At 47.3% G+C, this 27,114-nt stretch overlaps 3 protein-coding genes across 17 annotated transcripts in view; 2 read left to right on the forward strand and 1 right to left on the reverse strand.

Annotated features, from left to right (window-relative positions):
• The window catches only part of gng12b (guanine nucleotide binding protein (G protein), gamma 12b), a 36,199-nt gene extending 26,829 nt beyond the window's left edge, over nt 1–9,370 (forward strand). The window contains exons 2-3 of the mRNA XM_076990517.1: nt 5,455–5,569; nt 5,934–9,370. Of these exons, the coding sequence (XP_076846632.1) occupies nt 5,477–5,569; nt 5,934–6,059 (219 nt within the window). The 5' untranslated portion in view covers nt 5,455–5,476 and the 3' untranslated portion in view covers nt 6,060–9,370. The remainder of the gene's footprint in view (nt 1–5,454; nt 5,570–5,933) is intronic.
• Nucleotides 9,371–11,817: 2,447 nt separating this feature from the next.
• gadd45ab (growth arrest and DNA-damage-inducible, alpha, b) lies at nt 11,818–14,424 on the reverse strand. Its single transcript, XM_076990516.1, has 4 exons — nt 14,250–14,424; nt 13,662–13,763; nt 13,322–13,535; nt 11,818–12,583 (listed from the first exon to the last, which is right to left on the reverse strand). Exons 1-4 carry the CDS (start codon nt 14,297–14,299, stop codon nt 12,470–12,472), a joined length of 480 nt encoding a protein of 159 aa, XP_076846631.1. The 5' UTR covers nt 14,300–14,424; the 3' UTR covers nt 11,818–12,469.
• A 989-nt stretch (nt 14,425–15,413) lies between these two features.
• On the forward strand, nt 15,414–27,075 carry sec16b (SEC16 homolog B, endoplasmic reticulum export factor). 15 transcript variants are annotated; one of them, XM_076990507.1, is made up of 27 exons: nt 15,424–15,558; nt 15,837–15,906; nt 16,184–16,307; nt 16,428–16,767; nt 16,947–17,044; nt 17,131–17,233; nt 17,362–17,461; nt 17,575–17,695; nt 17,840–17,991; nt 18,219–18,280; nt 18,561–18,699; nt 18,997–19,230; nt 19,526–19,623; nt 20,679–20,760; nt 20,870–20,987; nt 21,255–21,366; nt 21,805–21,910; nt 22,159–22,296; nt 22,569–22,682; nt 23,090–23,147; nt 23,687–24,196; nt 24,542–24,570; nt 24,752–24,856; nt 24,953–25,045; nt 25,170–25,284; nt 26,113–26,216; nt 26,396–27,075. In XM_076990507.1, exons 4-27 carry the CDS (start codon nt 16,484–16,486, stop codon nt 26,438–26,440), a joined length of 3,120 nt encoding a protein of 1,039 aa, XP_076846622.1. In that variant the 5' UTR covers nt 15,424–15,558; nt 15,837–15,906; nt 16,184–16,307; nt 16,428–16,483; the 3' UTR covers nt 26,441–27,075. The 15 variants fall into 15 exon arrangements, 14 of the variants coding, with proteins under 14 accessions (XP_076846625.1, XP_076846629.1, XP_076846617.1 ...); XM_076990508.1 differs by having other exon boundaries at nt 15,417–16,307; nt 26,396–26,451; nt 26,566–27,075; XM_076990503.1 differs by having other exon boundaries at nt 15,417–15,906; nt 16,163–16,307.
• The last annotated feature ends 39 nt before the right edge of the window (nt 27,076–27,114 follow it).

Here is a 27,114-nt window from a genome sequence, read left to right on the forward strand (position 1 = left end):
TCTACCTCTCTTGACCCCTCCACACTCCTCCTCCCAGCAGTGTTGCTGTGAGAGTCCGTCTCGCCTGTCTTTGTGTTTCCTGTCCATCTACACGTGACATCATCAGCCCATGGGGAGTACACGGGGGCGTGTACTTGTGTTCACAAGACTCCGCCTCCCCTGCCCATCCCGCCCATCCCCATCTCTCTTCTGTCCCGCCCACCTTGCCCAGTCCTGTTCTGCATGTGCTGGTTTAAGGTCTGGCCTGTCAGCTCCTGAGATGTAGCGTCCGGCCTATGTTAATGAGGGCCATGTAGCAGAAGACCTGGACCTAAGAGAGACCCGTCCAACACAAGCAGCTCCGCCTCTGTCTTTCACACTACTGCACTGTGCTGTCACATCACTGTGGGCATGGCTGTCTTGCTGCAGTCCGTATGGTCCGTGTTTAGTTTGATGATCATGACACTTCTTTGTCCAGTTTTTGAATCGCGTCAAAGATTCAGCACTATATTTTAGTACACTAGTGGCAATATGTCACAGTAGTTCCGCTGTGTTGCCTTCGTCTGCTCCGTGAAGCTGTTCTTTAGACGTCTGCTTTGTGTGGTTTCGGTTAGTACGTCACAGCAGACAGACGGGTGCAGCAGACAGACGAGTGCAGCAGACGTCTTTTTCCAGGTGTGTGTGCAGGCGTGGGTTGGACGGTGCTGTTATTCCTGGACCTGAGCACGAGAGGCACGCGGGTGCTGTGGAACGGCCTGTTCCTGGACCAGTGCCAGCCATTCAGGCCCAGCCTGGCAGGCGTGCAGACGCGGGGCACGCCAGCCTCGCAGGCCGTGTGGTGGGTGGGCCTGCGTGTGGGTCACTTCCAGGTCCCGCCCTGCTGTCTGCCCGGTGGTGGTCTGGCTTCTGCCCTGAGGTGGTCCTGTTGCTTCTCACTTTTTTCCCGGCGTGTTTAAGAGCTTCAGAGCGATCGGTAGCTTGAGTCATGAGCTGTAAAGCTGTCTGGCTCCCTCGGTTTCACGCTGTCTGTGCACCTTCAAAGCGCCCTGGTTATCTCCATAAAGAGATCAAAGATTGACTCCTCTGCCGTTTACTTTCGGTGTCCTTTATCGAACATCTCTGCCATTGTTTGTTGAGGTTGTGTGACACCTGAAACGGGCTGGTGCAGGTGTTTCGGGCTGCCTGATGAAGTGAAGGAGAGGCTGGCAGTGAGTGCAGAGGTCATGGTGCAGAGGTCGTAGGGCGTTGAGCCATCGAACATTGATGAGCTTCTACACTCTGTCTCTGCAAGCGCTGTTGCAGCCACCATCATGGGCTGGCCGAGGTCTCCAGACATCCGCCGGGAAAATGAAGGATCACGGTCCCTTTCCTGAGAACCCCGGGTCAGTGCCCCCCGTCAGCATGCAAGATGGAACCTTCAGAGCCAGAAGAAGAGGGCCTCCTTCCACCAGGGCTATATATAGATTTATATTTATAATTAGAACCACTTGTAATTAATGTTATGATTTAAACATCTACTTATTTTTAGTATGAATTGAATCCACCTCTTAGAACTTCATAATTCAGAAGCACTTTGCTTGCACAGCTGATGAAGGACCTCTGTCTGAAACATCCTGTTTCTCTGGAAACCTTGTATACTTAACTGGAGTTTTGATCTCTCTCTCTCTCTCTCTCTCTTTCTCTCTCTCTGTACATATGTGTGTGTGTATAAAGTGCGTGCTTACACATGCGGTGTCATTGTTCAGCAGTATTGTCTGCACTAGTTCTTTAACAGTGAAACAAAATGGACCTTCGGTCTCCAGAGGGTGTGTTTCTGCAGATCTGCTGTGAGTGTGCGTGTAGGACTGAAGTGGTTTGAGTGTTGTGCTGCCCGAGCTTCTGCTGGTCGTGCTTTGACTTCACTTGGCTCAGATCTTCACTCTAATGGTGGTGGAGTTTCCTGCCCCGTGACCAACTCCCCCCTCATCCTGTTCCCCCTCTATTTTTACACTCAGACACATCTTTTAATCATTTAATACTGGAGAAAAAAGGAATGGGGCTTCCTGCAAGAAGAGGGCGAGAGAGGGATTGGGAAGAAAGGGAGGGATGGTGGGAGAGAGAGAGAGAGGGATTGGGGAGAGAGAGGGGGATGGTGGGAGAGAGAGGGATGGGGGTAATGAGGCGGATATGAGACCCTGGCAGGCTGTTGGAGCTCTCCACCTCACACACTTACTCATGCTGTCGTGGTGCTTCCGTCTTGGGGCATGTGCAACCCCCCCAGAAGGGGAGTGGAGACTGTGTGTGGTGTGTGTGTGTGTGTGTGTGTGTGTGTGTGTGTGTGTGCTTTAAGACCACTGCTGCTGAGATTGTCTGGCGACGGCTGGGCTGGGCCTCTCTTCTGTCTGCACGTGTCTGCGTGAAGTGGGCTGGACATGATTCTTCACACTGGCACCTGATTGGCTGACTCGCCTGTCTACTGAGGACAGAATAGGCACGGGGCTGATAAGAATATCACGTGTGTCCAGGGCGTGTGTGTTGATGGGCGTGTCCTGCTGTGCACCTCTGTTGGTTTCTTTGTGATGCAAGCAACAGCTGAAGACTTCAATGTGAGCAGCAAGCTCCGCCCCTGCTGCTGTCGTCATGGCGCTGGTCATCACACCGTAATCATCTCCGGTACAGCTTTGTTCCCTGCGGACGCGTGGCACTCGGAGTCCTCCCACAGCTCAGCCTCTGCCCTGAACAGCATGTGCCGTCTCTTACGCGTCTACTGTTCATGCTTGCTGAGCGGAATATTGTGGTTTATGTACTGGCGCTCTCAGTGCTATCTCAGGATGCTGTGTGAAGTTGAAACCATGTCAGCTATATTAGAACTAATTACTTAAATTTCCATTGTCCGTTGTAGTCATAATCTTCTTATGGGTTAAATTTGAAGGAAGGCATCACTTGCTGAGTCCTGTGTAGCCTTTACTGCCTTCACGAGACCCTCTGATTGGTCCTTTCCTTCTGTCCTGAGACCTTCCCGAGATCCTCTGATTGGTCCCTTCATTCTGTCCTGAGCACACAGACTTGTTCAGATTGCATGTAGACGGCGTGCAAATTGCAGGAGAGTGTGCAGATTGCAAGATTGCGTGGAGACAGTGTGCTGTTTTTGTGGTGGCCACCCCAGAGCCCCCTGGGAGTCTGTGTCCAGGGCAGACCTGTCTCACCAGCTTTATCTTCTTCTGCATGCTCTGCCACCCCCACCAACCCCTCCCACACACACACACACACACACACACACACACACACAAACACACACACACGTCCCAGCTGCCCTTTTCTTTCTGGGTGTTCCTCTGTGCAGAGATAAGAGTCCAGTGCCATGTGGATAAAAAGAGAAAGGTAGAGAGACAGCTCAGAGAGAGTGGAGAGAGGGAGACAGCTCAGAGAGAGGGAGACAGCTCAGAGAGAGTGGAGAGAGGGAGACAGCTCAGAGAGAGTGGGAAAGAGGGAGACAGCTCAGAGAGAGTGGAGAGAGGGAGACTGCACAGAAAGAGTGGGGGAGAGGGAGACAGCTCGGAGAGAAGGAGACAGCTCAGAGGGAGTGGAGAGAAGGAGACAGCTCAGAGAGAGTGGAGAGAGGGAGACAGCTCAGAGAGAGTAGAGAGAGTGGAGAGAGGGAGACAGCTCAGAGAGAGTGGAGAGAGGGAGACAGCTCAGAGAGAGTGGATAGAGGGAGACAGCTCAGAGAGAGTGGGGGAGAGGGAGACAGCTCGGAGAGAGGGAGACAGCTCGGAGAGAGGGAGACAGCTCGGAGAGAGTGGAGAGAGGGAGACAGCTCAAAGAGAGTGGAGAGAGGGAGACAGCTCAGAGAGAGTGGAGAGAGGGAGAGCTCAGAGAGAGTGGATAGAGGGAGACAGCTCAGAGAGAGTGGGGGAGAGGGAGACAGCTCGGAGAGAGGGAGACAGCTCGGAGAGAGGGAGACAGCTCGGAGAGAGTGGGAGAGGGAGACAGCTCAGAGAGAGTGGGGGAGAGGGAGACTGCACGGAGAGAGTGGAGAGAGGGAGACAGCTCGGAGAGAGTGGGAGAGGGAGACAGCTCGGAGAGAGTGGGAGAGGGAGACAGCTCGGAGAGAGGGAGACAGCTCGGAGAGAGTGGGAGAGGGAGACAGCTCGGAGAGAGTGGGAGAGGGAGACAGCTCGGAGAGAGTGGGAGAGGGAGACAGCTCAGAGAGAGTGGGGGAGAGGGAGACTGCACGGAGAGAGTGGGAGAGGGAGACAGCTCGGAGAGAGTGGGGGAGGAGACAGCACAGAGAGCTATACGTGCCCTTCCTCTGAATCTCATAATGCCTGCTTTCTCAGTAAGAGGATCTGAACATCTGCTGCTAGTCCTGCTCTCGCTGTGGGTCTAGGCTGCCTGACAGCAGCACTCGTGAGTGGCTCCCGCAGGGCTCTCCACCCTTGTGCATGGCTCCTAGCTCCTGCAGGGCTGTCCACCCTTGTGCATGGCTCCTAGCTCCTGCAGGGCTGTCCACCCTTGTGCATGGCTCCTAGCTCCTGCAGGGCTGTCCATCCTTGTGCATGGCTCCTAGCTCCTGCAGGGCTGTCCACCCTTGTGCATGGCTCCTAGCTCCTGCAGGGCTGTCCACCCTTGTGCATGGCTCCTAGCTCCTGCAGGGCTGTCCACCCTTGTGCATGGCTCCTAGCTCCTGCAGGGCTGTCCACCCTTGTGCATGGCTCCTAGCTCCTGCAGGGCTGTCCACCCTTGTGCATGGCTCCTAGCTCCTGCAGGGCTGTCCACCCTTGTGCATGGCTCCTAGCTCCTGCAGGGCTGTCCTTGCTCTCCCTACACGAGGTCCTGTCAGCCTGCACACACACCAGGTTGCAGGTTTTGTTCAGTGCTGTTGTGGTTGTGCAAGGGATTCTGTCTGAAGCAGTTGTGTCTTTGTGTGTGTGTGTGTGTGTGTGTGTGTGTGTGTGTGTGTGTGTGTGTGTGTGTGTGTGTGTGTGTGTGTGTGTGTGATGAGTTGGCAGGTTTGCTCGTGACAGAGGTTTACGGGAAAGCTCACACCCAGGCAAGGTTGTTAACTGTATGCAGCAAGTTGGCTTCTGTTCAAACCCACCCAACTCGATCTGGAGACGCACGGTTAAGGCAGTAAAAGGCCTCTGACCCAATCAGAAACCCCATGCTGTACCCTTGCTGTGACGCACAACACCCTCACCCCCACCCACCACTGCTTGGAGAAATAGGGTGTGTGTGTGTGTGTGAGAGAGAGAGAGAGAGAGAGAGAGAGTGCAAGCAGGTAGTGTTTATGTACAGAGAGGCATTGTGATGCAATGCTTCCTGTCTCATGCACATTTCTTCAGGTTTTAGTTTATGCTGGTTCCCAGAACCGTGGGCTAGGCAGATATGGGAGTGGTCATTCCTTAGCACACACTTCGCTCTTGTTTTATGACCTTGCTTTTCTGAGCGTATTCTGGGTTTTTACACCGATTGTTTTTGTTGTTTGCATGGCAGGTCTGTGAAAATCATCACCAAAATGTCTTCTAAGATGCAGAGTTCGAACAACATCGTGCAGGCACGGAGGGTCGTGCAGCAGCTGCAAATGGAAGCCAGCATAGAGCGGATAAAGGTGAGAGTGAAGCCGCACGAGGTCACGGTACGGGGTCACGGTACGGGGTCACGGTATGGGGTCACAGGCACACCAGCCAGGGGAAACCCCCGACACATGTGTCTGTGGGGCACGGGTTCTTTTAAATTGGTGTGTGTGTGTGTGTGTGTGTGTGTGTGTGTGTGTGTGTGTGTGTGTGTGTGTGTGTGTGTGTCTGTCTGTGTCTGTAAGCCATGTTGTTTCTGTCAGGCTTTGTCAGAATTTTTTCACTTGTCAATTCATGCCAGTGACGATTGCAATTTCTTTCTCTTTCCCTCCCTCTTCTTGTCTTTCATTCTCCCTCCCTTTTCTCTTTCTCTCCCTCCCTCTTTTCTCTTTCTCTCAGGTTTCTAAGGCCTCTGCAGACCTCATGCATTACTGTGGTGAGCAGGCCAGAAACGATCCTCTCCTGATGGGAATCCCAGCCTCAGAGAACCCCTTTAAGGAGAAGAAACCTTGCACTATATTGTAGTGGGATGCTGTGAACACATGGTTTAATGGCTCCTTTTATTTTTAGAGAGAAAACATCTTACTTTTAAGAATTCACACACTAGTAGCCTGAAAGTATGCTAACCCCTGTCTTCAACATCTCCTTAATTTTTCTGCCCTCGAGGCTTAAACAGAAATCAACACTTCAAACAGTCACTTCACATTCTGTTTTATCCAGCATGTTCTGAGAAAAGGCCCTCAGAGCCAGTGGAAGGTAGATCTTTCTCCTGGGTTCTCAGCAGAGAAGAGTTCTTTGCTGTGAATCTGCTGTCTGATGTGGTCCAGCCACCTCAAAACATAAAGACCAGAGGCTCAGCTGGGAACTTCCTGGGGGAGCCTTCATCTTGCCTAGCCTGTCTGAGCTCTGCTTTGACTGGTGGGTGCTAATGAGCACCCGTGGTGCTTTGACCCCTTGTGATGGCCAGGTTCAGTAGTAGAAGGGAGGGGTGTGTGTGTGTGGGGTGGCGGTGGGGAGAGTGAACCTTGGGTGCAGGGACCATCTCTATAGTGCCATTCGTGAGTGGAGGGGAGGGTGAACCATGGGGGTAGGGACCGTCTGAATAGTGCCATTCCTGTGCGTAGAGGAAACAGGTGTGGTTAAATGGCGTCACTCTGACGTAGGTTGTCTTATTCTGCATGAGAATTCCCCCTGAACTCCCTGGGTCTGAACAATAGAGGCCTTTACCCCAGTCAGCAAAAGGTCGTCTCTCTCCGTCAGAGCGTTAACAGCCATGCACTTTCTCGTCCCTTCCGTTTTTATGAAGCTGTGTAAATCAGACCCGATCCCTCTCCCCAGCTCTTACAGTGCCACCAGCCTCCTCTCTTTGTGTCACACAACAGGAGTTTTTTGTTTTTAGAGCTTGTGTAGACTGAGCCCAGTGCCATAGCGGTCAATTACACTGCAAACCAGTGGGTGCAAACCCCAAAGTCAGCTCAGTGTTCCGTTTCCTCCAGTAACACTCGTGAATTACATTTCATATGCCTCGCCAAAAGCCTTTGGTAGAAACTTTCAGTCTTTTTCTCAGCGATCCCTCAGAATTTTGTCCTTGCCACATTTATTGTAGATACAGTAGCAATATAGTTCATTGCGTCATGGTACATATATTGTAACCCTTTATTGACTTTGCCTTATTTGATTAATAGATGCTTTGATTGTTTTTTTAATGGTTTTTCCAATTGATGAGAAAAGAAAAAAAGTGTAATGTTTGTGTTATTCTGACATTTTCTGATCTGACCAGCAATAGTAACTCCTGTACATTCACACTGCCAACACTGTTCTACACCGAGCAAAACGTGCCAGTTGCCACACATCGTTTCCGTACCGACAAATTGTTGCAGAGACTGTTATTGTGAATTCTGACATTCCATGTTTACAATTGCTACATTTACACTTTATACGCTGTCTGTAGTTTTTACGCATGTCTGTGTGTGTACGTGAGTGTGTTGTTGTTGTTGTTGTTGTTGTTGTTTAAAAGACAGCTTACTGTGTTTGATCGCCACGGCTGGTAGAAGCAGAGACCAGAAACTAGCGGAACCACCGAAAGCCTTAATGAAGTACTTCTGCTCTGACTCTGGCTGCCACACACCCGGTCTTACACGCTTACCGGTTCGTCTACTGTGAACTAGCGGCACGCGACGTCGTCTCCGCGCGCGCCTCCACCGGTGCTGTGGCCTTTGGGCGGAACCCTCAGACTAAAACCTCAGGATGGATGTGGTACAGCCTTTAGAAGACGCAAAGTATTAGAGAAGAAACTACTACTAACAACGCTAAAATCTAGCAGGTTATAGCAGGCCATGCCGTACCTCCACAGTTGTTACGCTTTGTGTTTAGTCAAGCTTTTCTCATAAAGGAACACTGCAGCAATGTTCAACCCAGTCTAGGTGCACTGCAGCAATGTTCAACCCAGTGTAGGTGCACTACAGCGTTGTTGAACCCAGTGTAGGTGCACTGCAGCGTTGTTGAACCCAGTCTAGGTGCACTGCAGCGATGTTCAACCCAGTGTAGGTGCACTGCAGCGATGTTCAACCCATTCTAGGTGCACTGCAGCCACGGACGTAATTTGGGGGGGGACGGGGGGGACATATCCCCCCCACTTTTTCAAAAGTCCCCCCCAGTTTTTACGGTTAAAACCAAATATTTAAATAGCGATGAATCCATGTCCCCCCCACTTTTGAAATCAAAATTACGTCGATGACTGCAGCGATGTTCAACCCAGTCTAGGTGCACTGCAGCGATGTTCAATCCAGTCTAGGTGCACTGCAGCGATATTTAACCCAGTGTAGGTGCACTGCAGCGATGTTCAACCCAGTTTAGGTGCACTGCAGCGATGTTCAACCCAGTCTAGGTGCACTGCAGCGATGTTCAACCCAGTCTAGGTGCACTGCAGCGATGTTCAACCCAGTCTAGGTGCACTGCAGCGATGTTCAACCCAGTCTAGGTGCACTGCAGTGATATTCAACCCAGTCTAGGTGCACTGCAACCGTAGTATACGACTGATGATCAGTTATCACGGGAGTTATCCTTGCCGCTCTTACTGTTAGTGTGGACCTATGTTTTGAGTTAATATTTGTTCCTGTATGTGCAGGGAAATTAATCGTCGTTGTAATCGAACATACGTTAAAGAAAGCGGTTGCGATATGAATTAACCCGAAGCCGATAAGACTATTACTAATTTTTCCAGTTAATTGTTAATGAACAATCACTAGTACGTTTATTAAACAGGTGAATATGGTTTAAAAGCTCTTTGTCATTTGGGTCCCAAATGACTTAAACATAAAAAATAACGTGTCTTGGAAATAAAAGTATTTTGAACACTTTCAGTCTTGTGGTCTACTGGGTAACACTTCAGATGACATTTCTTTGTGTCCCCTGCTCGTGGCCTGTCGTTAATTCTGCAGCATGTTTTCGTGTGCTATGTGGTTGTTCCTGAAGGTGATTTTGTATTGCCCTTGTGATGACGTCAACTCTTCAGTCCTCTCGCCCTCTTAGCGTCAGAAGCTGTTGTGTGCATTGTTCTAGAGAGAATATTTTACCTGTGAAAAGAAAAAACAGAACCTAATTCCTGGTTCTGGTGCTGTAAAAAGCCCTTTTTTTCCAACTGAAGTTAAATATAATTTCATTCTCAACCCTTTGCCTTGTCTTTATTTGTTTTCCACTGCATGCGTGTTATATGAATGAGATTGGTTAGTTTAAATATTTTGCCATGTTCTTACTGGACATAGTTTAATAACTACTGTTAATAGTTTGATGCTTTGTGTACTATATAGCTATAAAAATAGTGCAGGAAAAATGAACAGTGTGTTTCATGTGATTTTCTGTTTTTATTAATTGTCCCATGCATTTCTGCAATATTTCGTACAGTGTTGCTTGGTGAAATTGCCATTGTTAAATTAATCCGTGAGCTAGTGCACTGAGGTGCAGTGAGTGGTTACAGTGTACACTGTTCACTATAAGCATTGATGTATTGTTCTGCACATTGCACACCCAGGACAACACTAGACATGTTATGTAAGATATTAACAAATTCAAATTTGTAATGGGCACCATAATCTAAAGGGTTGGGCAGATATTCCCACAAGGACCATCTATAATTATCATCTATAATTGAGATTATTTAAGTGCCTCAGTGTCAGATAAATTACTTTATGCAATGATCACTGGTCAGGGGTTGCTCTGGGGTGCCATGGTCTTTGTGAGCCTGGTTCTTGATTCTCCCAGAATCAGGTCAGCCCATATTTGTTGACCCACATGGATGTAACCAGCAGTGCCTTTTTCCACTGACTGATAGCAGAGTCTTTGTGGCCTAGTTGCCGTCGGTGATTGAGTTACCCAGACGCTCTGCAGAAAAGCTCCCACATGACCCCGACTGCACCTCCTTCTGTTATCCACAACGTGGAATTCATTTGATACTTCGTCAGTTTGTCTTGGACAATGTGTTGTACATTTAGAAGTATTGCAGAAAGTCCTTCACCAATCTATGGCCATAAGTGGCTGTTATCATGGATAGAGCACCTTTTTTGTTTTGCCTTTTATTTTGTTTTGTTCTTCCTTTAGTACACTTTAGTGATACTTGTATCCTGGGACAAATAAAACTTCTAATAAACAGTCCAGAGCACAGAGCTACATTTCACTGTTTAATGAACCAGATAAACGAGTTTTTGATATCGAGTTACCTTTTGGACATTTCCGAACCCTAACATGCCTTTCAGAGGTAGCAGGTTTCACCTGCACTGCGGTGATTGGTTCTCACTGAGATCCTCGGTTCCTCTTAGCGTGAGAACAGCTGGCTGTTGACACTTCCCAGCTGCAGGCTCTGTGGAGAGGAGGAGGAGGAGGAGGACGACGGCCCTGCTCTGTCTCCCCCTCACCTCCCACCCCCCTGGCTCCACGCATTCCTGCCCCCGGCCGAGCGAGCCTACCGCTGGGTGAGGCGCGAGACTGCGGTAAGAGGGAAATAATGTGCACACTGTTGTGCGAGTTAAAGTGGAGCAGAAACACCTCCTTCCCCCCCTCCTACACCAGTTCTGAGTCTCACTCTGCTAGAAAGAATATGACACTAGTCTTTTGTGATACAATAATAGCTTTAGGTTATAACTTGCACACTGTTTTACACCTTTTCCTGTAAGACAGCAAGTATACTTAAGGCACCAACCCTTTCATCTCTTAAAAAAAATGTTTGCACACATTGGTTTGTCATATCATCTCTTGTGACATTGACCTTTACAAGCGTTGTATTCTTATAGGGCCCCTCCCACTTGTTTATGCTGGGGTTCATGGTTGGCTAGCTAATGGAATTCATCCATGCCAACCTGTTCCCATCCAGCTCGAACAGGAAGCACTCAGCCTACGTCCAGGGCTATTTTTGGCAGCAGGCTCTGGCTCTGGCTCTGCAGGCCTTGACTCATGGCGTCAGCGTTTCGTTCAGGGTCTCACCCCTCCTTTACACTCGGCCGGCGGTTAGCATGGCCAGGTATCCCATCTCCCACAGTCCGCTGCTATTTCTGGCTCTCCTTATCTCTCGTGTTGTGTAAATACACAAGACCCCCAGGATTCTGGTCGTGAGACGGAGTGCAGTTGCTGTAGGAACCAGAACAGGATTCTCCTGTTGTCAGGGCAAATTATTGCATCTATTTTTGGTGCCAATAGAAAGAAGGGCAGAGGCTGCCTTCACTGGGCTAGATGTCTGTCCCTCACTGTTGCCAAAACAAGGGAGGATGAGCATTGTTCTACTAGATCACCACCCAGGTCATTGGGAGCATTGCACTACACGATCACCACACAGGACACTGGGATGACACACTTGTGGTACAAAAGGTTTTGCTTGGCATGCACTTTCTATTTATCAAACAGTGGAATTGCAACATGGCAAAACTTGTTTGCGTACACAAAGGACTTGGGTAATTATATTCTAGAAATAGTGTGGTACTACCTGTGACCGAGTTTTAAAAAACAAACAGCAATAAATTATGGATTCTTATAGTGAAAAAAAAACTTTGTGCCATTCTTGTTTTGGTTTCGGAGATCCTACTACTGTTGCAGCAACATCACTTTTCGGGGAACTCTTAACTTTTTTTATGTACCTGTAATCACTTCACCAATCAACACATTTTGTACTGTCAATGAATTATTGTGCTGTTCTAGGTCATGCACAGTGTTACCACATCCATTTGAACACGAGTTACCCTGACCTGCAGCCTAGCCCCAGGCAGACTGACAAACCATCCATGATCACCACGACCGCCACCATTTTCCCCTAGGGGTTTTATTCAATTCCTCAAAGGTTTTAAGAAATTGTACATTTCAACATAAATACATTAAGTTAGAGTCAGTAAGAACATTCATAAAAGTTAACTTAAAAGTGACACCTTTCCAAAACCGGGAAGGACTTTATTTTTATATTAAATAGTTAGAATAATTGGAATAGTTAGAATAGATAATGCTAACATTAAGTTAATTTCCTCTTAAATTCAAAAACAGTATTTCCAAAACAGTTTTGCTGGGAATGTCCTGTTTAGCAATCCGTCTTCCACTCTGACGTTCAGCTGGACCCAGGCCAGCTTCTCCAGTTCCCGCCAGGTCCTTCAGTGCTCACCAGTGTTTACCTGGTTCAGTTTCAGCCTCTGTTTCCTGGCTAAAGGCAGGATCAGTCATTCCCTGGCAGTAGTGCAAACACACTGCTGAGTCATGCCCCCCACACCCAGCCCTCTTCCCTCCGGCCCGAGAACCATCCGTTCTCCTGGTGTTGGTTGGACTGGGTTTCCTTGTTTCTTACAGGTCAGCCCTGTAGCTGTCGTTGTTCCTGCAGTGGTGCGAGGGCTATCCGGGACGTTTGGCCAAGGCAGTACACGAATACAGTGCAGTATCTTGTGACATGTGACAGGCCAAATGCCATCTCATCGTTCGGGCAGGTTGATAACAGGCACCCACTGGTCCAGGCACCTGCTGTCTTTGCAGAAATGATTCAGTTTGCTGAGTGCTGGGTCTTTGCATGCAGAAGACTGTGGCTTCTGAAGAAGGGAAAAAAGACACGAGTTCAATGTCAATAAAGTGGGGCAGTGAAATGCTTTGCTTGTATTTTTCTTCTCTGTTTAGCCAAAGTAGCTAAACGCTACCAAACCTGGCCCACACGGTCAGTCTGGAAGCGAGTGACTAATCTGCTACTTGCTAACTTAAAAGATCCCTTTCTAATTTGCAAAAGGTGGTCTCATCACTTTAGAGGGTTTTCCCCCCTCTTTCCAGCAACTGCTGTTTACACAAGTGCCCCACAGGAAGTGCTGTGAAGTTTGCCAAAGGCGACCACAAAAAGCACCGTAACTGGAGGCAGATCGCTGTGAAGGGCTGCCAGTTTACTGCAGTCCTGGCCTGCCTGGAATTCCACATCACAGACAGTCAAACGGATCAGGACACTTAACCGGTTCAGCCTGGTTGTCTTCAAAGGCTGCGGCTAAACCTACGGCTCTTAAAGTCTTTCGTGCAAAAGGCTTGTAGTGCAATTAATTTGCATCCAAAAAGCAATTGTGCCAAACCTACATAATATGCACTGGAATCCACAGCCAATGAAGGAAAGGGGTTAGGCTTAAGGTGTGAACAAATCTGGTTACCTATACACAAGGTGCGCTAATTGGCTCTATGAAACTTGCAGAAACATAACATTTCAATGGTCGACATGTTTAATTCATTAGAGCCCTCCTGGGGCTACTGCAAGAGCGATTACTCAGAAGGCGAATGACACGTGCGACACGCACCGTGACTAAGACGCAGTGCAGGTCCACGGGCTCTCCTCCCTGTTTAACACTGCCCAGGATCTCCGCCAGACGCCTCATGTTGTTCACTCGCAAGATGTTGATGTCGTTCTCGCAGCAGAACGCTTGGATCAAAGTGAAATGAATCTGAAGAGCGACATCTTGAACGTCTTCCTCTTCTGTAGCCAGAATACATAAAACCACGTTGTCTGGATCTCTGGAAAAGTCAGACAGACAAAAAAAATGTTAGACAATAAAAAAGTAAACGACTATATAGTCTATAACTACAAATATTTAACGTTAAAACTTGCGTCTCAAAAGGGCAAGCGCAACGTTCACTTACACGTTTAGTGCTTTTGCAGCTTCGTAAACTCCCACCGTGATGCAGCCCTGAGGTAATGCAGCGGTCAGGACTTCCTCGACGGCCTTGGCCACAGACTCCATCCTGGAACAAGTGGAGGGGAGATGCGTTAGCCTGCTATCCCAGCCGGGTCACTATTAACCGGAATATCGGCAGATCGTTCAATTACACGAGCGACGTGCGAGTCGTACGTTTCTAAACTGAATAATTTATGTTTTGGCAATGAAACCTGCAGAAGAGTAAGGACAAATTTAGCTGGAGACAACCCTGAACCTTCTGGGTGCCGGTGTTGGGCACAGGCACCGGGATTCACCCCGTGACACCGGTATCTGGAGAGTGCGAGTACCGACGTCTACGTTCACGTGAATTGCAAACTCTTACAGGACGTTAAGCTGTCAGATTAAGACTAAAACACCTTAGACGAATTCAAAGGTATATCATCAGATCAGATCACGTTTTAGAATATAGCTTTAATCAAACATTTTCGCCCAGGTCGAGATAAACATTAGATGCAATCAAGCAGACCTGGCACGTAACGGTTTTGGAGTGAACATGAACACAGCCCGGTACCTCTCCGTGGCGTGATCCGCGCAAAACTCCTCCAATGTCATGTTGCACATCAGGCAGATCTCCGTGGCGCAGGTTATTGGCTGATCCTGTTGCTAAGTGATCCTAAGGGCTGCAGGGACCGCGTGCACGGACGACGACCGCGCGAGACGTGTGGCGTGTGTGCGAGTGGACACGCTCGCACGCGGACGTTCCTCTTATCCAGGCTATTTGCATACGGATTCCTATTGGCCGCTCTGGAGAGCGAGGCGGTCACGCCGTACAGCGTGGGTTGTTGGTGAGGCGTACGTTTTTTTTTTGCCTAACCTGCAGATTTAAGTCTTAAAATAAAAATATCAAAAGCGAGTGTTTAAAGTAACATGTCAAAGGGGCTAAAACGTGGCTATATAGACACGTTGATTATTTCTTGAGAAGTGCATGTTTGATCAGGCGTACACTGGTGGAGTATATCTTTGTATTGTCCACGTGAAGCGCGAATGACATTCCTTGTAAAGCTTTTGCGACCCCACGCGGCTCGCGAGAGAAATGCACTAAATGAGCGCACGGATTGCTTAAATTAGCACAATAAAGGAGATAAGAAAATTATAAATGTATCATGGGTCTTATCGTGTCTGGATAATTTTTTTTACAAGTAAACTGTATATTTATTATTTTGATTTTACGATTGCGTGTGAGAATGTTGTATTTGTTTTAAATTTAAAGAAGTTTAAAACCACCAACATGCAGGACATATACGCAGTCTGCTTGAATCTGCTTTATTCAAACGACAAACAGGTCTTTGAAACATGCATTTCAAGATGCCACATGCAAGTACTTTACTAATTTGCATGAAATATGAGATATTACACTTACACTCCAAATACTGGGTTTCTAAAAAGAAATATGCAGATTGCATAGACATATTCATGTATTTGCTAGATATGCAACACGTCTGTACAAAGTTTATGTAGAGCTAAGATTGACATTAAATTATCCCCATACAATTTTAAGAACATTTTCACAGCTGACATGAGTATATAAACCTATGTCAGAATGCCAGGTACTCATCCATTCACTTACAACGTAATTAATTAATTAGCTAATTATTTAATTAGCGAATTAATTAATCCATCCATTCATTCGCTACAGATTTCCCTTCCCAAAATGGAGGTTTGTCGACTCCATCGAGGGGCTTCTGTTAAGTGTTCCCTTTGAGGTAGACTTTAACAGCGCAATGGTTCCGCGCGACGTGGCAGATCCAAATATTCCCAAATACAGGAATATGGGAAACCAAAAGCGCACGCGCCTATCAAATTGTTTAGTGAACGAGCCTGTAAGTTGCTGTTTCGTTTAGTTAAATAAATGTTTTATTTCTTAAGAAATTACACTCTTTGTTACACTATGGATGCTGAAAGCAATGTTTGGTGCTGTTTAAAATTTTCCTGTTCAAATAATCTATTTAGCCGTTCTCACAACTGCTGCATAGAAGCAACTTTCACACTCAGTTGAAATATAGTTTTTAAAGCAAATAAGTCAATACGTTAAAAGCGTAAGAGAAGGCATAGTGTGTCCAAGCGCAGTACCGTGTACTTTGAATTTCTGGGTCCATAGTTCAGCGAGTGTTGTGATTTGTGGCGTTCTGATGTGGCAGTGTGCACTTTGAAACGAGCAGAGGCACTTGGTGAGCTCAGACTGCAGACATTTCGCTTTTGTTATTACATTTCCGCTGATGTAGTAAAGTGTAATTTAAGGGAATGTAGATCACTTTGCTGTCCGGTTTACTTTCTCTGTGGATGTTCTTGGGCAGCGTTAGGACGCATAAAAGGCTAATATGAGCTGTGCATTATAGTTTCATTTACCAGTGATGTTTGTCTTTCTAAAAATACCTACAATCAAGCGGTGTTTTCGTTTTTCTCACGACCATTTCCGCACGACAGTTGTTTCCTGCTGTTTTTTAGTCTTCTGAGAAGCAGCGCGCGAGACAGATGCCCTTCTGAACCCGTTAAAGCTGTTGCCTCATTTCATAATATAGAAAGTGCGGAAAGGCATCCGGCGCGCTAAACATCGGCCGTGTGCCTCAAGGTAACAGCAGACCCAACAGGAAAGAGGCTTGTTTCTAGTCCTATGTCCGAACAATAAACAGTGTTGAACGTCAGTGTTATCAGAGACCACTGATAAGTGCTCAGATTCTTCTCCTTTCAGTTTACAGACAGGCTAAACTTGAGGGAGCTAGTTGTTGGTTGTTTTCGACTAACGTTATGATGAAGTCCAGAGGGCAGAGTTGGTATGGACCTGGCTCACGGTACGATACCCCTGGCCAGTCCCCACGAGACAGAGACGACCCCCACAGACCTCATCACCTAGGCCTGGGGCACCACCCCCCCTCAGACCCCAGAGAACTGGAGCACCAGTGGCCCTCTCCAGACCTCTGGTATACCCAGAACCTGTTCAGTTCTCGCAGGCCAGAGCAGGTCCCTGCATCCAACAACCTCCCTCAGTCCAGCCAGAGCTATGGGCTGAACCAGGCTCGGCCTCACTCCAGGTAACTTTTCCCTGTTGGTTAAAGCTCATTCTTGTAGTATACATTGTCATCTTATGAGTTTTGCAAAGTGTAATGCATGTTGTTCTTCATCGTGTCTTTGTGAAGACGAGCATGTGGGTTTTAGTTTCTGCATGTCCTCATGGGAGCGACGTGAATCTTAACTGCTGCTCTGTTCTTAGGCAGGCACACGATTACCATCCCCAGAGTTACTGGGGCTACCGGGAAGACTATGGCTATTATGATCATGGCTATTACCAAGGGCATTATGGGTACCCAGGTAGGTGCAGAACAGTTCCAGACATAACCAGGTTGAATGCAGTGGCTGCGGTGTAATGTTCCCTGTTGCTCTGCCTGTTCCCCCAGATGCCAGTGGATGGCGCAGGCAGGGTGGGTGGAAGGCGGAGGCGTGTCCGAGCAGGAGACAGGAGGAGGGGTGGATGGGAACCACCTACACCGAGCAGTATGGGTTGGTCCTGTACTTGCTCATCTTGCCTCTGTCTCTCTGTCGGTCTCTCCCTCTCACTCTGTTTTTTCCTCAGTAGCACTCACACATTTTAATACGAGTTGTGTCAAGATGGGATGTGTTTAACGCAGGTACGGCCTCGAGAATGATGGTGGCCAGCGTGATGGTGGCGTGTCGGGGAGGGCACACGAGGAAGGCATGGAGAACGGGGGCAGGGACGTGGCTGGAGAGGTCAGCCACCTCCTACTTCCACAGTCCACACAGTGGCAAGGCACAGCTTCTTAATGGAGACCCTGCATTCGCTTGTGTGCAGCTCTGAACTCAACATGCTGATTCACTTGCAGGTCTGGGACTCAGGAGCACTGGCCTGGTCCAAGACCTCTGGCCTGTCCTCCAGCAGCTACGAGCTAAGCCAGTACATCAACGGATCAGAACAGGCTGACACGCCACCGGTGTCCCACTTGGGTAGGGTTGGACCAACCCACCACAGACCACACCAGGTCACCCGCAGTGGCAGCAAAATGGATAGAATCAGCTGCTCATCACAGATGGGTCACATGATCAAACCAGCAAGCTGATTGGTGCATTTGCACTTTTGCCGCCTCTTAGAACCAGAGACAGAGCCGAAGACGCAGGGTCTGTTCAAGTTCAGCGTCCCCCACGTGGCCGTGAGCTTTGGGCCATCAGGGCAGCTGGTGAAGGTCCGGCCGGCACTGGCCTCTGAGGGTGAACCCGCCCAGGTGGAGCTCCACAGTCTGGAGGTGAGAGGGTTTACCGCTAGCACCACCTGTCCAATACTGATCCTAGTACTATAGGACATTCTCAGTCTCGATGCTTACAAAACTGATATAAAAATACCGGTATGTTTTATTTACGTTATATACATCTATATGTATATTTTGTATATTTTTAGATGTGTGTTGTGTAGTGTTCTGTATATACAGGATGGGGGGGGCGTAACTGGAGTTGTGCATTATTGTGTGTGTAGGTTATTCTGAATGGCACGTGTGAACAGAATGAAATGAGAGATTTCCCTGGGCCTTTGGCGAGGTAAACACACCAGTGTCAATCCTGTCGTTTAGTGTCTTGTTGTATTGATTGTGAATAGGGACCCTTACTAACTACATTTTCTTCACCGAAATGTGCTACTTTGCAGCGTAACAGTTGATATTTAGATTACTCTTATTCGTTTACATAAAATATAAAAGAACCATTAAATATCAATATAAATACAATAAATGAAGAGGGCAGAATTAAAGCCCTGATGATTTTGCACATGGTTGTTTGGCTGTTTTGAAGAAAGCTGAATGTTTGTTTTTCTGTTGTTTAGGGAGGATCTGCATAAGGTAGACATCATTAACTTTGCTCTGCAGATGGCTGAAACTTGTCTGAAGGATGATACTGTGGTCGACGCTTCCTCTGCTGCCCTCCTGTGGCGTCTGCTGGTTTTACAGTGCCGACAGAATGGGGTAATTTTTATTTATTTATTTATTGTGACGCGTTTTAAATTGTTGCAAACCCATTTTCCCCATCAGAACACACAAAACAATGACAACTGGTTGATTGGTATCAAACTGTGCTCTACAGAGTGTAGTGTTCACTCTGTACTAACATACCCAGATCACTGATAAGTAAAATCTGGTATGTTAAAGTGGCAAAACACTCAACCATGCAGGATCGGAATCCTGACTGAGTGATTGTGGTTCTACCCCCTGTTCTGTAGGTGTTTTGACACTTGTCTTTGTTTGTTTGTGTGTGCCATGTAGAGAATTGTTGGTTTGGATGTGACTGAGCTCCTGATGCAGGGTGTCCAGTCTTTAAGCGTGTGTGAGGCAGACGGGGACACAGGGAGCCTCATTGATCTGAGTGAAACTCCCACCCCTGAGACGGAGTGTCTGGATGCTGCCAACCTCCTGACTGGAAACCCTCTCACCACAGCGGAGAACTCGAAGCAAAGCCTTCAGATGTACACCAAGCTTGTGCTGGAAGGCAGAAAGAAGGTCACTCATGTCTCTCTCTCTCTCTCTCTCTCTCTCTCTCTCTCTCTCTCTCTCTCTCTCTCTCTCTCTCTCTCTCTCTCTCTCTCTCTCTCTCTCTCTCTCTCTGCTGTCTATCTCTGTGCTATATCTCCATGTACTCTCTCTCTCCTGGCTGGCTCTCTTAGTGCTCTCTCTCTCTCTCTCTCTCTCTCTCTCTCTCTCTCTCTCTCTCTCTCTCTCTCTCTCTCTCTCTCTCTCTCTCTCTCTGCTGTTTCCCCTCTGTACTTTTGCCAAAACCATCTCTCTTCCTGTCCAGGAGTCGTTGGAGTTGGCCATGCGGAGTGGTTTGTGGGGTCATGCCCTCTTTCTGGCAAGCAAGATGGACGGCAGGACGTACTCCAGTGTGCTTAACAGGTGGGCGTGGCCTGAAAGGGACCGCAGCTGCCCATCACGACCATCATGCGTCTTCCTTCCTGGTGCTACATAATGATGTTGAGTCCAGTGTGTCTCCTGCTTGTTTTTGGTAACGAGAGAATTTGGTTTGCGGAGGCACATTCCGCAGGTCATTAACACCGTGGTAAAGGCCAGGATCGAGTGTCCAGTGTGTGAAGCTGCTAGCTGACGTTGGTAGGCCAGGGCTATATCAGTCTCCACCACAGCTGGCTCAGCTTCTGCACACGGATCTCTGGCTGCTGCTCCACTAACTGCAGTGGAACTTGATTCTGGATTCTCCTGCGTGGTCTGTAGTTTCCAGCAACCTTTGAGTGATGGCGTTAAATTCCCACCTCTTATTCTGGGGGGTGTCTGACTTTCAAGGTTGCAGAGCTGTTAATAAACATGTTTTACTCAACAAAAAAAGGAGAAAAAAGAATGAGTTGATCCAGCAACGCTTGGGCAGTTTTTCCCTATATCTGCTGGAGTTGTGTAGTTCTGGAATTGTTCAGTTGTGCGGCAGTTATTTCTGACGTGCATCATTTGCATTTGGTTCAATCAGTGAAAATTTATTTGATATTAAAAAACTAAAACATGTTCTAGATGCATGATCTTATCATTGGCTTTTCAGTTTTGTTGGGGTAATACACCCCCATATTAACAGAGCTGCTGGATGTGTGGAGTGCACCCCTCCCTGTCACTCTGCTGGATGTGTGGAGTGCACACCTCCCTGTCACTCTGCTGGATGTGTGGAGTGCACACCTCCCTGTCACTCTGCTGGATATCTCCTTTATCAAAGCTGGATCCTGTTCTGTCTCATGGATCTAGCTGGGAGGGGAGCATCAGTGATCAGCTTGGCAGAGCAGAACCTGATTCCTCTATGCAGTGTGTCAGAGTGACAGGTGACCCAGGCAATCTGAGTCCTGGAGACACGTTTTTATTTTGGGGTGGGCATAATGCCACCTCTGTTTCCATGTTCTGCTGTGTGCGTGTGTGTGCATATTTATCTACTGTATATATTTGTGTGTGTGTGACAGGTTTACAGGAAGTCTGGTTTCCAGTGATCCACTTCAAACCCTTTTTCAGCTGCTTTCTGGGAGGGTCCCAGTTGTTTCCATGGTAACACACTGTTTGGCTACATTTTAGCTAAAAGTAATAGTACTGCTTATGTCTAGTCTCACTCCTCCCCTCCCCTCCCCTCTTCTTTGGTGTCCTCTCCTCTCTCTAGTGCTACAGTAGAGAGAAGTGGGGAGACTGGAGACCTCATCTCGCTATTGTGTTGTCCAATGAGATGGGAGATTCTGACATTCGCGACAGGTTTCTTGTTACCATGGGTGACACACTCGGTAGGAATCACACCAATGATTGATCACATCACGCCTAACGGCCTTCTCGTGTCTCCCTGCTGCTCTCCCAGTCTGTACAGTCTGGCCCACAGTCATCATAGCTGCTCAGATCCAAGTGAACTGTTTGAGTGTTGGGTCATGGAACACATTCAACTGTTTAGTGGTGTGACACTGGAGACTGAGAACATTAAAATGTGTGTACTTGCTGCTTGCGTATCAGCTGTGTGTGTGTGTGTGTGTGTGTGTGTGTGTGTGCGCCACTCCTAGCTTCCAGAGGCCTGCTCAATGCTGCTCATATTTGCTTCCTCCTGGCTGGCTTGCCATTCGGCTGGTACACCAACCGGACCCACCGCCTTGTCCTGCTGGGCAGCACTCAGACGTGAGCAGCCGTGTATTCATTGCAGCCTCATTGGGTCCTTGTCTGAGTCCTGGCTCATTGCTGGACTTCTTCGTCATGGCATCTCAAAGTCTGCCGCCATCAGCACTGCTCTGGGCCAGATTTCTGAGGTTTTGTGAAGGGGTTCATTTTTTAAACAATAAAACTCAGTGCAGTGAATACAGACCCAAACGGAGCAGATCTTCCAGATCAACATATAAATGTCCTCCCATTATTCCCAATGTCCCAGTTGGTTTCTCCTGCTGTCTTGTGCTAGTTAGCAAATCTGTGTGGTTGAAACAAAAGTGTAGAGAGGAATATGGAAATGTCATAAAATCTGATGGAAACTAAACACAAATCTTTTCTGCTTTTCATATGTGTGTGTGTGTGTGTGTGCTGGTTTTTGTGTGTGTGTGTGTGCTCTTGTTCTCATGACTGCAGTGCTTCTTTTAATAAGTTCTGCCAGAACTCTGCCATCCGGTGCACCGAGGTGTTGGAGTACTGTCGGAGGCTCGAAGACACGTCTTACATCATCCCTTCATTTCAGGTATCATAAGCCCACTCCATCCCTCATCATCTATTAATGGTTATGGATATGTATTGGTAATTATGTATTTATATGTATTAGTTGGTACAGTATAAACCAGACATTCACAGTACTGCCCAGTCATTTGTAACTGTGATGATCATTGTTACAGGTTACTGTGAAGGACAGATGCTGTTGAGTGTTCCTCTGCCAGTCTGTGATCTGAACATCGTCTGATCCCTGCAGTCTTTGTGTTGTTTATCCTGCAGGTGTATAAATTCCTGTATGCCTGTCGCCTGCTGGACTGTGGTCTCATCTCACAGGCCTTCCATTACTGTGAGGTGCTGGCCAAAGCTCTGGTTAGGATCCCAGAGGCCCACATGACACTGCTGCAGGAGGTTATCAAGGTAAAACACACACACACACATTTGCACATAAGCACAAACAGACATGCATTAACTATATCGCAAAAAGAATATTCTCAGTCTTTGGTACTGCCTGACCAGACTTTTTTCTTCTGTGCCATTCTCCCAAAGCTCCCTCAGTGTGAGTGTGTGTTTGTCTGCATGCATGCATGCATGCGTGTGTGTGTGTGTGTGTGTGTGCGCACTGATGTGTTTGAGTGCATGCAAGCGTGTGCATGTATGTTCACACCCTTGTGCTTTGTTTGCTCTCACAGCTGGCAGACAGACTCAAACACTCCGAGGTCCAGCCAGGAGATCCAGGTGCAACCGGCGCTGATCCAGACCCAGCCTGGCTGGTTGAGCTGCAGCACCACCTCCGAGCCCTGCAGGTCAGCCCGTTAAGCAGTAGTGTGTGTACTCTTTCTGTTCAGACACTGGCTCACAGGATGAATCTCTTAAGGCTGTTACCCCCTGGTATTGGGGGAGAAGTGTTCTCACCCACCGTTGCAAATCTACAGCTCCGACTTGATTCACAAGAGGCTGATTCTGTTGACCTTTTCTTTTTGAACTGGAAGTGTCGTAAAGGCCATTAAATGTCATGTTAAGAAAAAAAAACAGACGTGTTTACTGTGAGTAAGGACTGAAATTTTGTGCTGAGTCAAGTGCGATATGTTCACACATTATGGCACTATGGAGAAGGTCTATCACTCTGAGACTCGACTCTCTTGCCATTGGCCTTTACTGATCTTGGTGTGTGTTTTGATAAGTGTTGACATGTAAGTACGTTTATCTGTAGATGGGAGACTGTGGCGGTTCTGGCCCATCAGACTGTGCCTGGAGCAGGGAGCAGGCAGGTAAACTCCAGTCCAAGGTGCACACATTAAGTGTTTCCCTCTCGGACACTAGGAGGCGCTAGATTGAGCAGAAGAGAAACGCGCCTCAGTGCATTTTTATTGCCCAGTCTTTGCACAGTGATCTCTGGTTAAGCTGTAGTAGAAGTGTTCATGTTCATGTGTTATCCACAGCTGTAGTGATGTCTGTAGTGAGGTACTAGTGAGGAACAAGCAGCCAGATATGAGAAACAGTAAGAGAGTTTAGAGCAGCAGTCGCACACCCACTCAAATGTACCACATCTGTCTTTTGCATGTTCTGCATTAGTGAACTCTGAGTTGGTAACTGAGGCTGTTGTACGGCAGAGCTGAGCAAAGCCTGATGGAGGACTAATAAGAATATCTACTACTAAGAATATCCTGCTTGTAGATAAACCCAGTGCAGACTTCACTCTTACTGTCTGTGACCAGGTGTACACACTGTATATTGTTGGTTCCACACTAAAAACACTGACCCACAGTAAAGGGGTTAATATTTTTCTTTCTTTTTTGTGTGTCTTTAGATCTTACCCCCAGTGTTCTATTCACCGGTGAGACCCACACATCTACTCCACAGGCCAGTTGTAACAGTTCAGATGAGGACCAGCATGAAAAGATTGAATATATAGCACAGACTAACCCCTCACAAGAGCAGTCGTACCCCTCCTACCCTTCACAAGAGCAGTCGTACCCCTCCCACCCCTCACAAGAGCAGTCGTACCCCTCCTACCCTTCACAAGAGCAGTCGTACCCCTCCTACCCTTCACAAGAGCAGTCGTACCCCTCCCACCCCTCACAAGAGCAAATCTACTCCCCAGCAGTCCAAATGTATATTCTTGGTGGACAGTTTCCCCAGACCTCTGCCCCAGTTCCCAATTACCCTCTGCAGAATGCTTTGGCAGCTCCTCCAGGGCAGCCCCTGGGCCAGCCTGGGTTTCCACCAGTGGCTGAAGGCCAGGACAGGCCTTGTATGCCAGAGACCTCACACCATCACACCACCACTGGTCTGCTTCCAGAGAGCTGCAGTGATGCAGGTTAGAGTGGCATTGGAGCTCTTGCACAGTGACTCAACATTCTGCCCAAACACACCCACAAACTCAAATGTTGGCCCATGTGATGCAACCCTTGCAATGTGTGGTCATTCTCTAGAATGTTATTTCCTGTTCACATTGGTTCATTTGGCTTGCATGTTGTTATTCTGGAACATTCTAGGACCACCTGCTAATTTCAGAATGTTTGTTGAACATTATGCCCTGGGTTTAACCCAATTGGTTTGAGTTGTTTGCATTTCAATGGTGAATCACACGTATGCAATGTATTAAACATTCAGCAAGTTGTGTGATTGCTATGCTTATACATTGTGGGTTTTTTGCTCCTAGATGTTGGCTTCCCAGCTGGTGCAAACATTGTAAGAAAATAATATTCACATTTTTATAATTAAATTTTTTTACTTGTTATTTAAGTTCAGGATGGTTCAATGCAAAATTATTTACTTGTAAATTCTAAGAGGGGTTCTAAATAATGGCTAGTATGTTTTTAGCTTGTTTTATAAAGTAGCATATGAGTTTGACTCTGTATCTCCTTTGAAGACTGATGCTTCTGAGGATGGAGCTGCTCTCGGTGGTGTTGGCCAGGACACGCCCAGCCCACCAGAGGCTGATGTAAGAGAGGCCAACCTCACCCAAACAGTAAAGGTCAGTGCAGCCTCATCAGGTATTTTCAGACACTGTTGTAGTGGCACTTGGCAATGGCAGGTGTCTAACTTTTGTGTACCGCTTCTTTCTGAACAGGCTCCTAAGTCGGGATGGTTTAGTGGGTGGTTCAGGTCTAAGCCTAAAGAACCCACGCAGGATCAGAGCAAGAAAGCCGAGCCTGCTCCTACGGTAAAGGAGCGGAATGTTTATGACCTCTGACTGCTGATTTAGGATAAATTAATAAATTAAAAGAACCATATCATACACTGTGTTCAAGGCCATGTGACATTGAATTTAATCTTTTTCTTTGAAGTCAACACTTACCCCTAGTTTTCCCAAGCCTGGCCAACCAGGGCCAGTGGTTCCGCCAAACATGCCTTTGTCACAGCCCATAGCAGCCGGCGCCAATCCCTTTTCAAGGAGAGCTGGTGAGTTCCTAGTTCTGCTGTGTCTTTTTGTGATCTCGTGTGTAGGTGATGTCAGCAGAAACACGGGTGTTTGTAATGCCATAAAGCCCCACATCATCATCCTTAGACCGCATCACTGCCTGCTAGGGGAACCGCACCACACTGCACTGGGTTGAACTCCCATCACTACTGGAGCTGTAGACCAAACACTGTCTGCATTTAGGAAGACCCCATTCACCCAAACCACACTATGATTGATCTGCTGTCATCCGGCAGACAATTCAGAAACACACAAACCAGAACTAGAGGGCTCAGACTGCTTGGTTCTACAGGCCAATGGTTTGCTAAACAGCCAGCAGTCTCATTTGATTGGTCTGCTTACTTGATTACTTGGGCACTAGTGTTTCACCTGAGTCTATTACCTGATCCACTTTGCCAGTGCAGCTGTGGTTCATTTACTTCTGCACATGCTCTGATTCCTTGTGCATGTATAGTCTGCTGGCAATTCACACATTAAACTCAAAACAAGTAAATGGAATTGATTAACATAAACCTGACATTTCATAAACACAAATTGGTGATGGTAAAATAAGAGAATCGTGGTAAAATAACAGAAAAAATCTGAACTACTCAAGGAGTTCACCAACTTTCAAGTGGCACTGTGTATAGTGCCTCCTCCGGTCTAAAGCAGAGCACAGTGTGTAAGGTGTGAATGTATGATCTGTGTAAGACATTCGTATGACCGTGTCAACACGAGATGTGTATAACAGTCTGCTAATACAAACACCTCTAACATTGTGGTGAAGCCTGATTTTTCCTACTGTAACTGGACTCTTGTTTTTCTTTCAGGGCAAAATCCAGGTATAACGGTGGGTCAGAGGTCAAAGGTAATTGGACTTATGAAGCATGAACAAAGAGGTGTTAACCTAGGTTTCAAAAGTCAAAGTCCTGCTGTGAGTTAGTTTCATCAATTAATTCTACCACTTGGTTTTAGTTCATTAGCAAATTGAGGACAGACTTCTGCAGAGAATTTTTACTTCCTAAACTACGTACATCTGCATATACCTCACTACCAGCCATGTACATTCCCAACACACACACTCCTGACAAAAGTACTTTGTTTTCCTTCTAGGGATCTTCTAATGCAGCTCCGTGTGTTGGGCAGTCTTCTGTGTGAGGGATATACAGGTAGCCTCCACCTCCTGTGTCTGGACCAAGCTATCTTGGGGTCCACTTTCAAAACCAGGACTCCTCACTGGTCCCAGGGGTCAGGTCACTGCTCACAATCCTTTTCTGTTGTAGTTGATTACTGCAGACATTCAAAAGCAAAAATTGAGCTTTTGAGTTCTTGGCTGACCACTCCAATTAAAGTGATGCATCAACTGTGAGACTGTGCTGGAGATCTGCACTGGAACAGAGGAAATGTTGTCAAATTGCGGGAGGGTCTGGGAAGATGGGGGTGTGGGAGGGGCTTAATGTTTCCTCCAATCAGTTGTTTTTGTGACCAAGAATAACTTTAATGCTAGAGATTTTTGATCAATAATTGATCTATTATAAAGACGTTAAGTCTAGTGTGTTGGGAGAATGATCTGATCACAGCAATGACCATCATGTTGCTTGTCAGTTACTCACATTGTCACTTATAGTTTTCAAAGTTTTGTAAGTAGTATTTTGGGTAAAACCTCCTAAGCAATTCCAGTCAATTGATTATAATGTGTAATTTATTTAACGAACATATGTTAATTAGTGTAGGCTACACGTTTTCACAAAAATGATTGTGTCCCAAGTAAAAAATATCTTGGTCAAGCTGAATATGTCTTCAGAACTTCAATCATATCAGAACTTGTTTTT

Source organism: Brachyhypopomus gauderio, unplaced genomic scaffold (assembly GCF_052324685.1).
Source record: "Brachyhypopomus gauderio isolate BG-103 unplaced genomic scaffold, BGAUD_0.2 sc75, whole genome shotgun sequence".
Classification (NCBI taxonomy): Eukaryota; Metazoa; Chordata; class Actinopteri; order Gymnotiformes; family Hypopomidae; genus Brachyhypopomus; species Brachyhypopomus gauderio.

What these genes read in the sequence shown, in the direction of transcription:
- gadd45ab (XM_076990516.1), bottom strand. Translation starts at nt 14,299, where the DNA reads ATGTGCAACATGACATTGGAGGAGTTTTGCGCGGATCACGCCACGGAG. An exon ending in GCGGATCACGCCACGGAGAG is followed by an intron (nt 13,764 to 14,249) that starts GTACCGGGCTGT and finishes CACTTGTTCCAG; the next exon opens with GATGGAGTCTGTGGCCAAGG. An exon ending in TGCACTGCGTCTTAGTCACG is followed by an intron (nt 12,584 to 13,321) that starts GTGCGTGTCGCA and finishes TCCCTTCTTCAG; the next exon opens with AAGCCACAGTCTTCTGCATG.
- sec16b (XM_076990502.1), top strand. Translation starts at nt 16,484, where the DNA reads ATGATGAAGTCCAGAGGGCAGAGTTGGTATGGACCTGGCTCACGGTAC. An exon ending in TACAGTGCCGACAGAATGGG is followed by an intron (nt 18,700 to 18,996) that starts GTAATTTTTATT and finishes TGTGCCATGTAG; the next exon opens with AGAATTGTTGGTTTGGATGT. An exon ending in AAGCCGAGCCTGCTCCTACG is followed by an intron (nt 25,046 to 25,169) that starts GTAAAGGAGCGG and finishes TTTTCTTTGAAG; the next exon opens with TCAACACTTACCCCTAGTTT.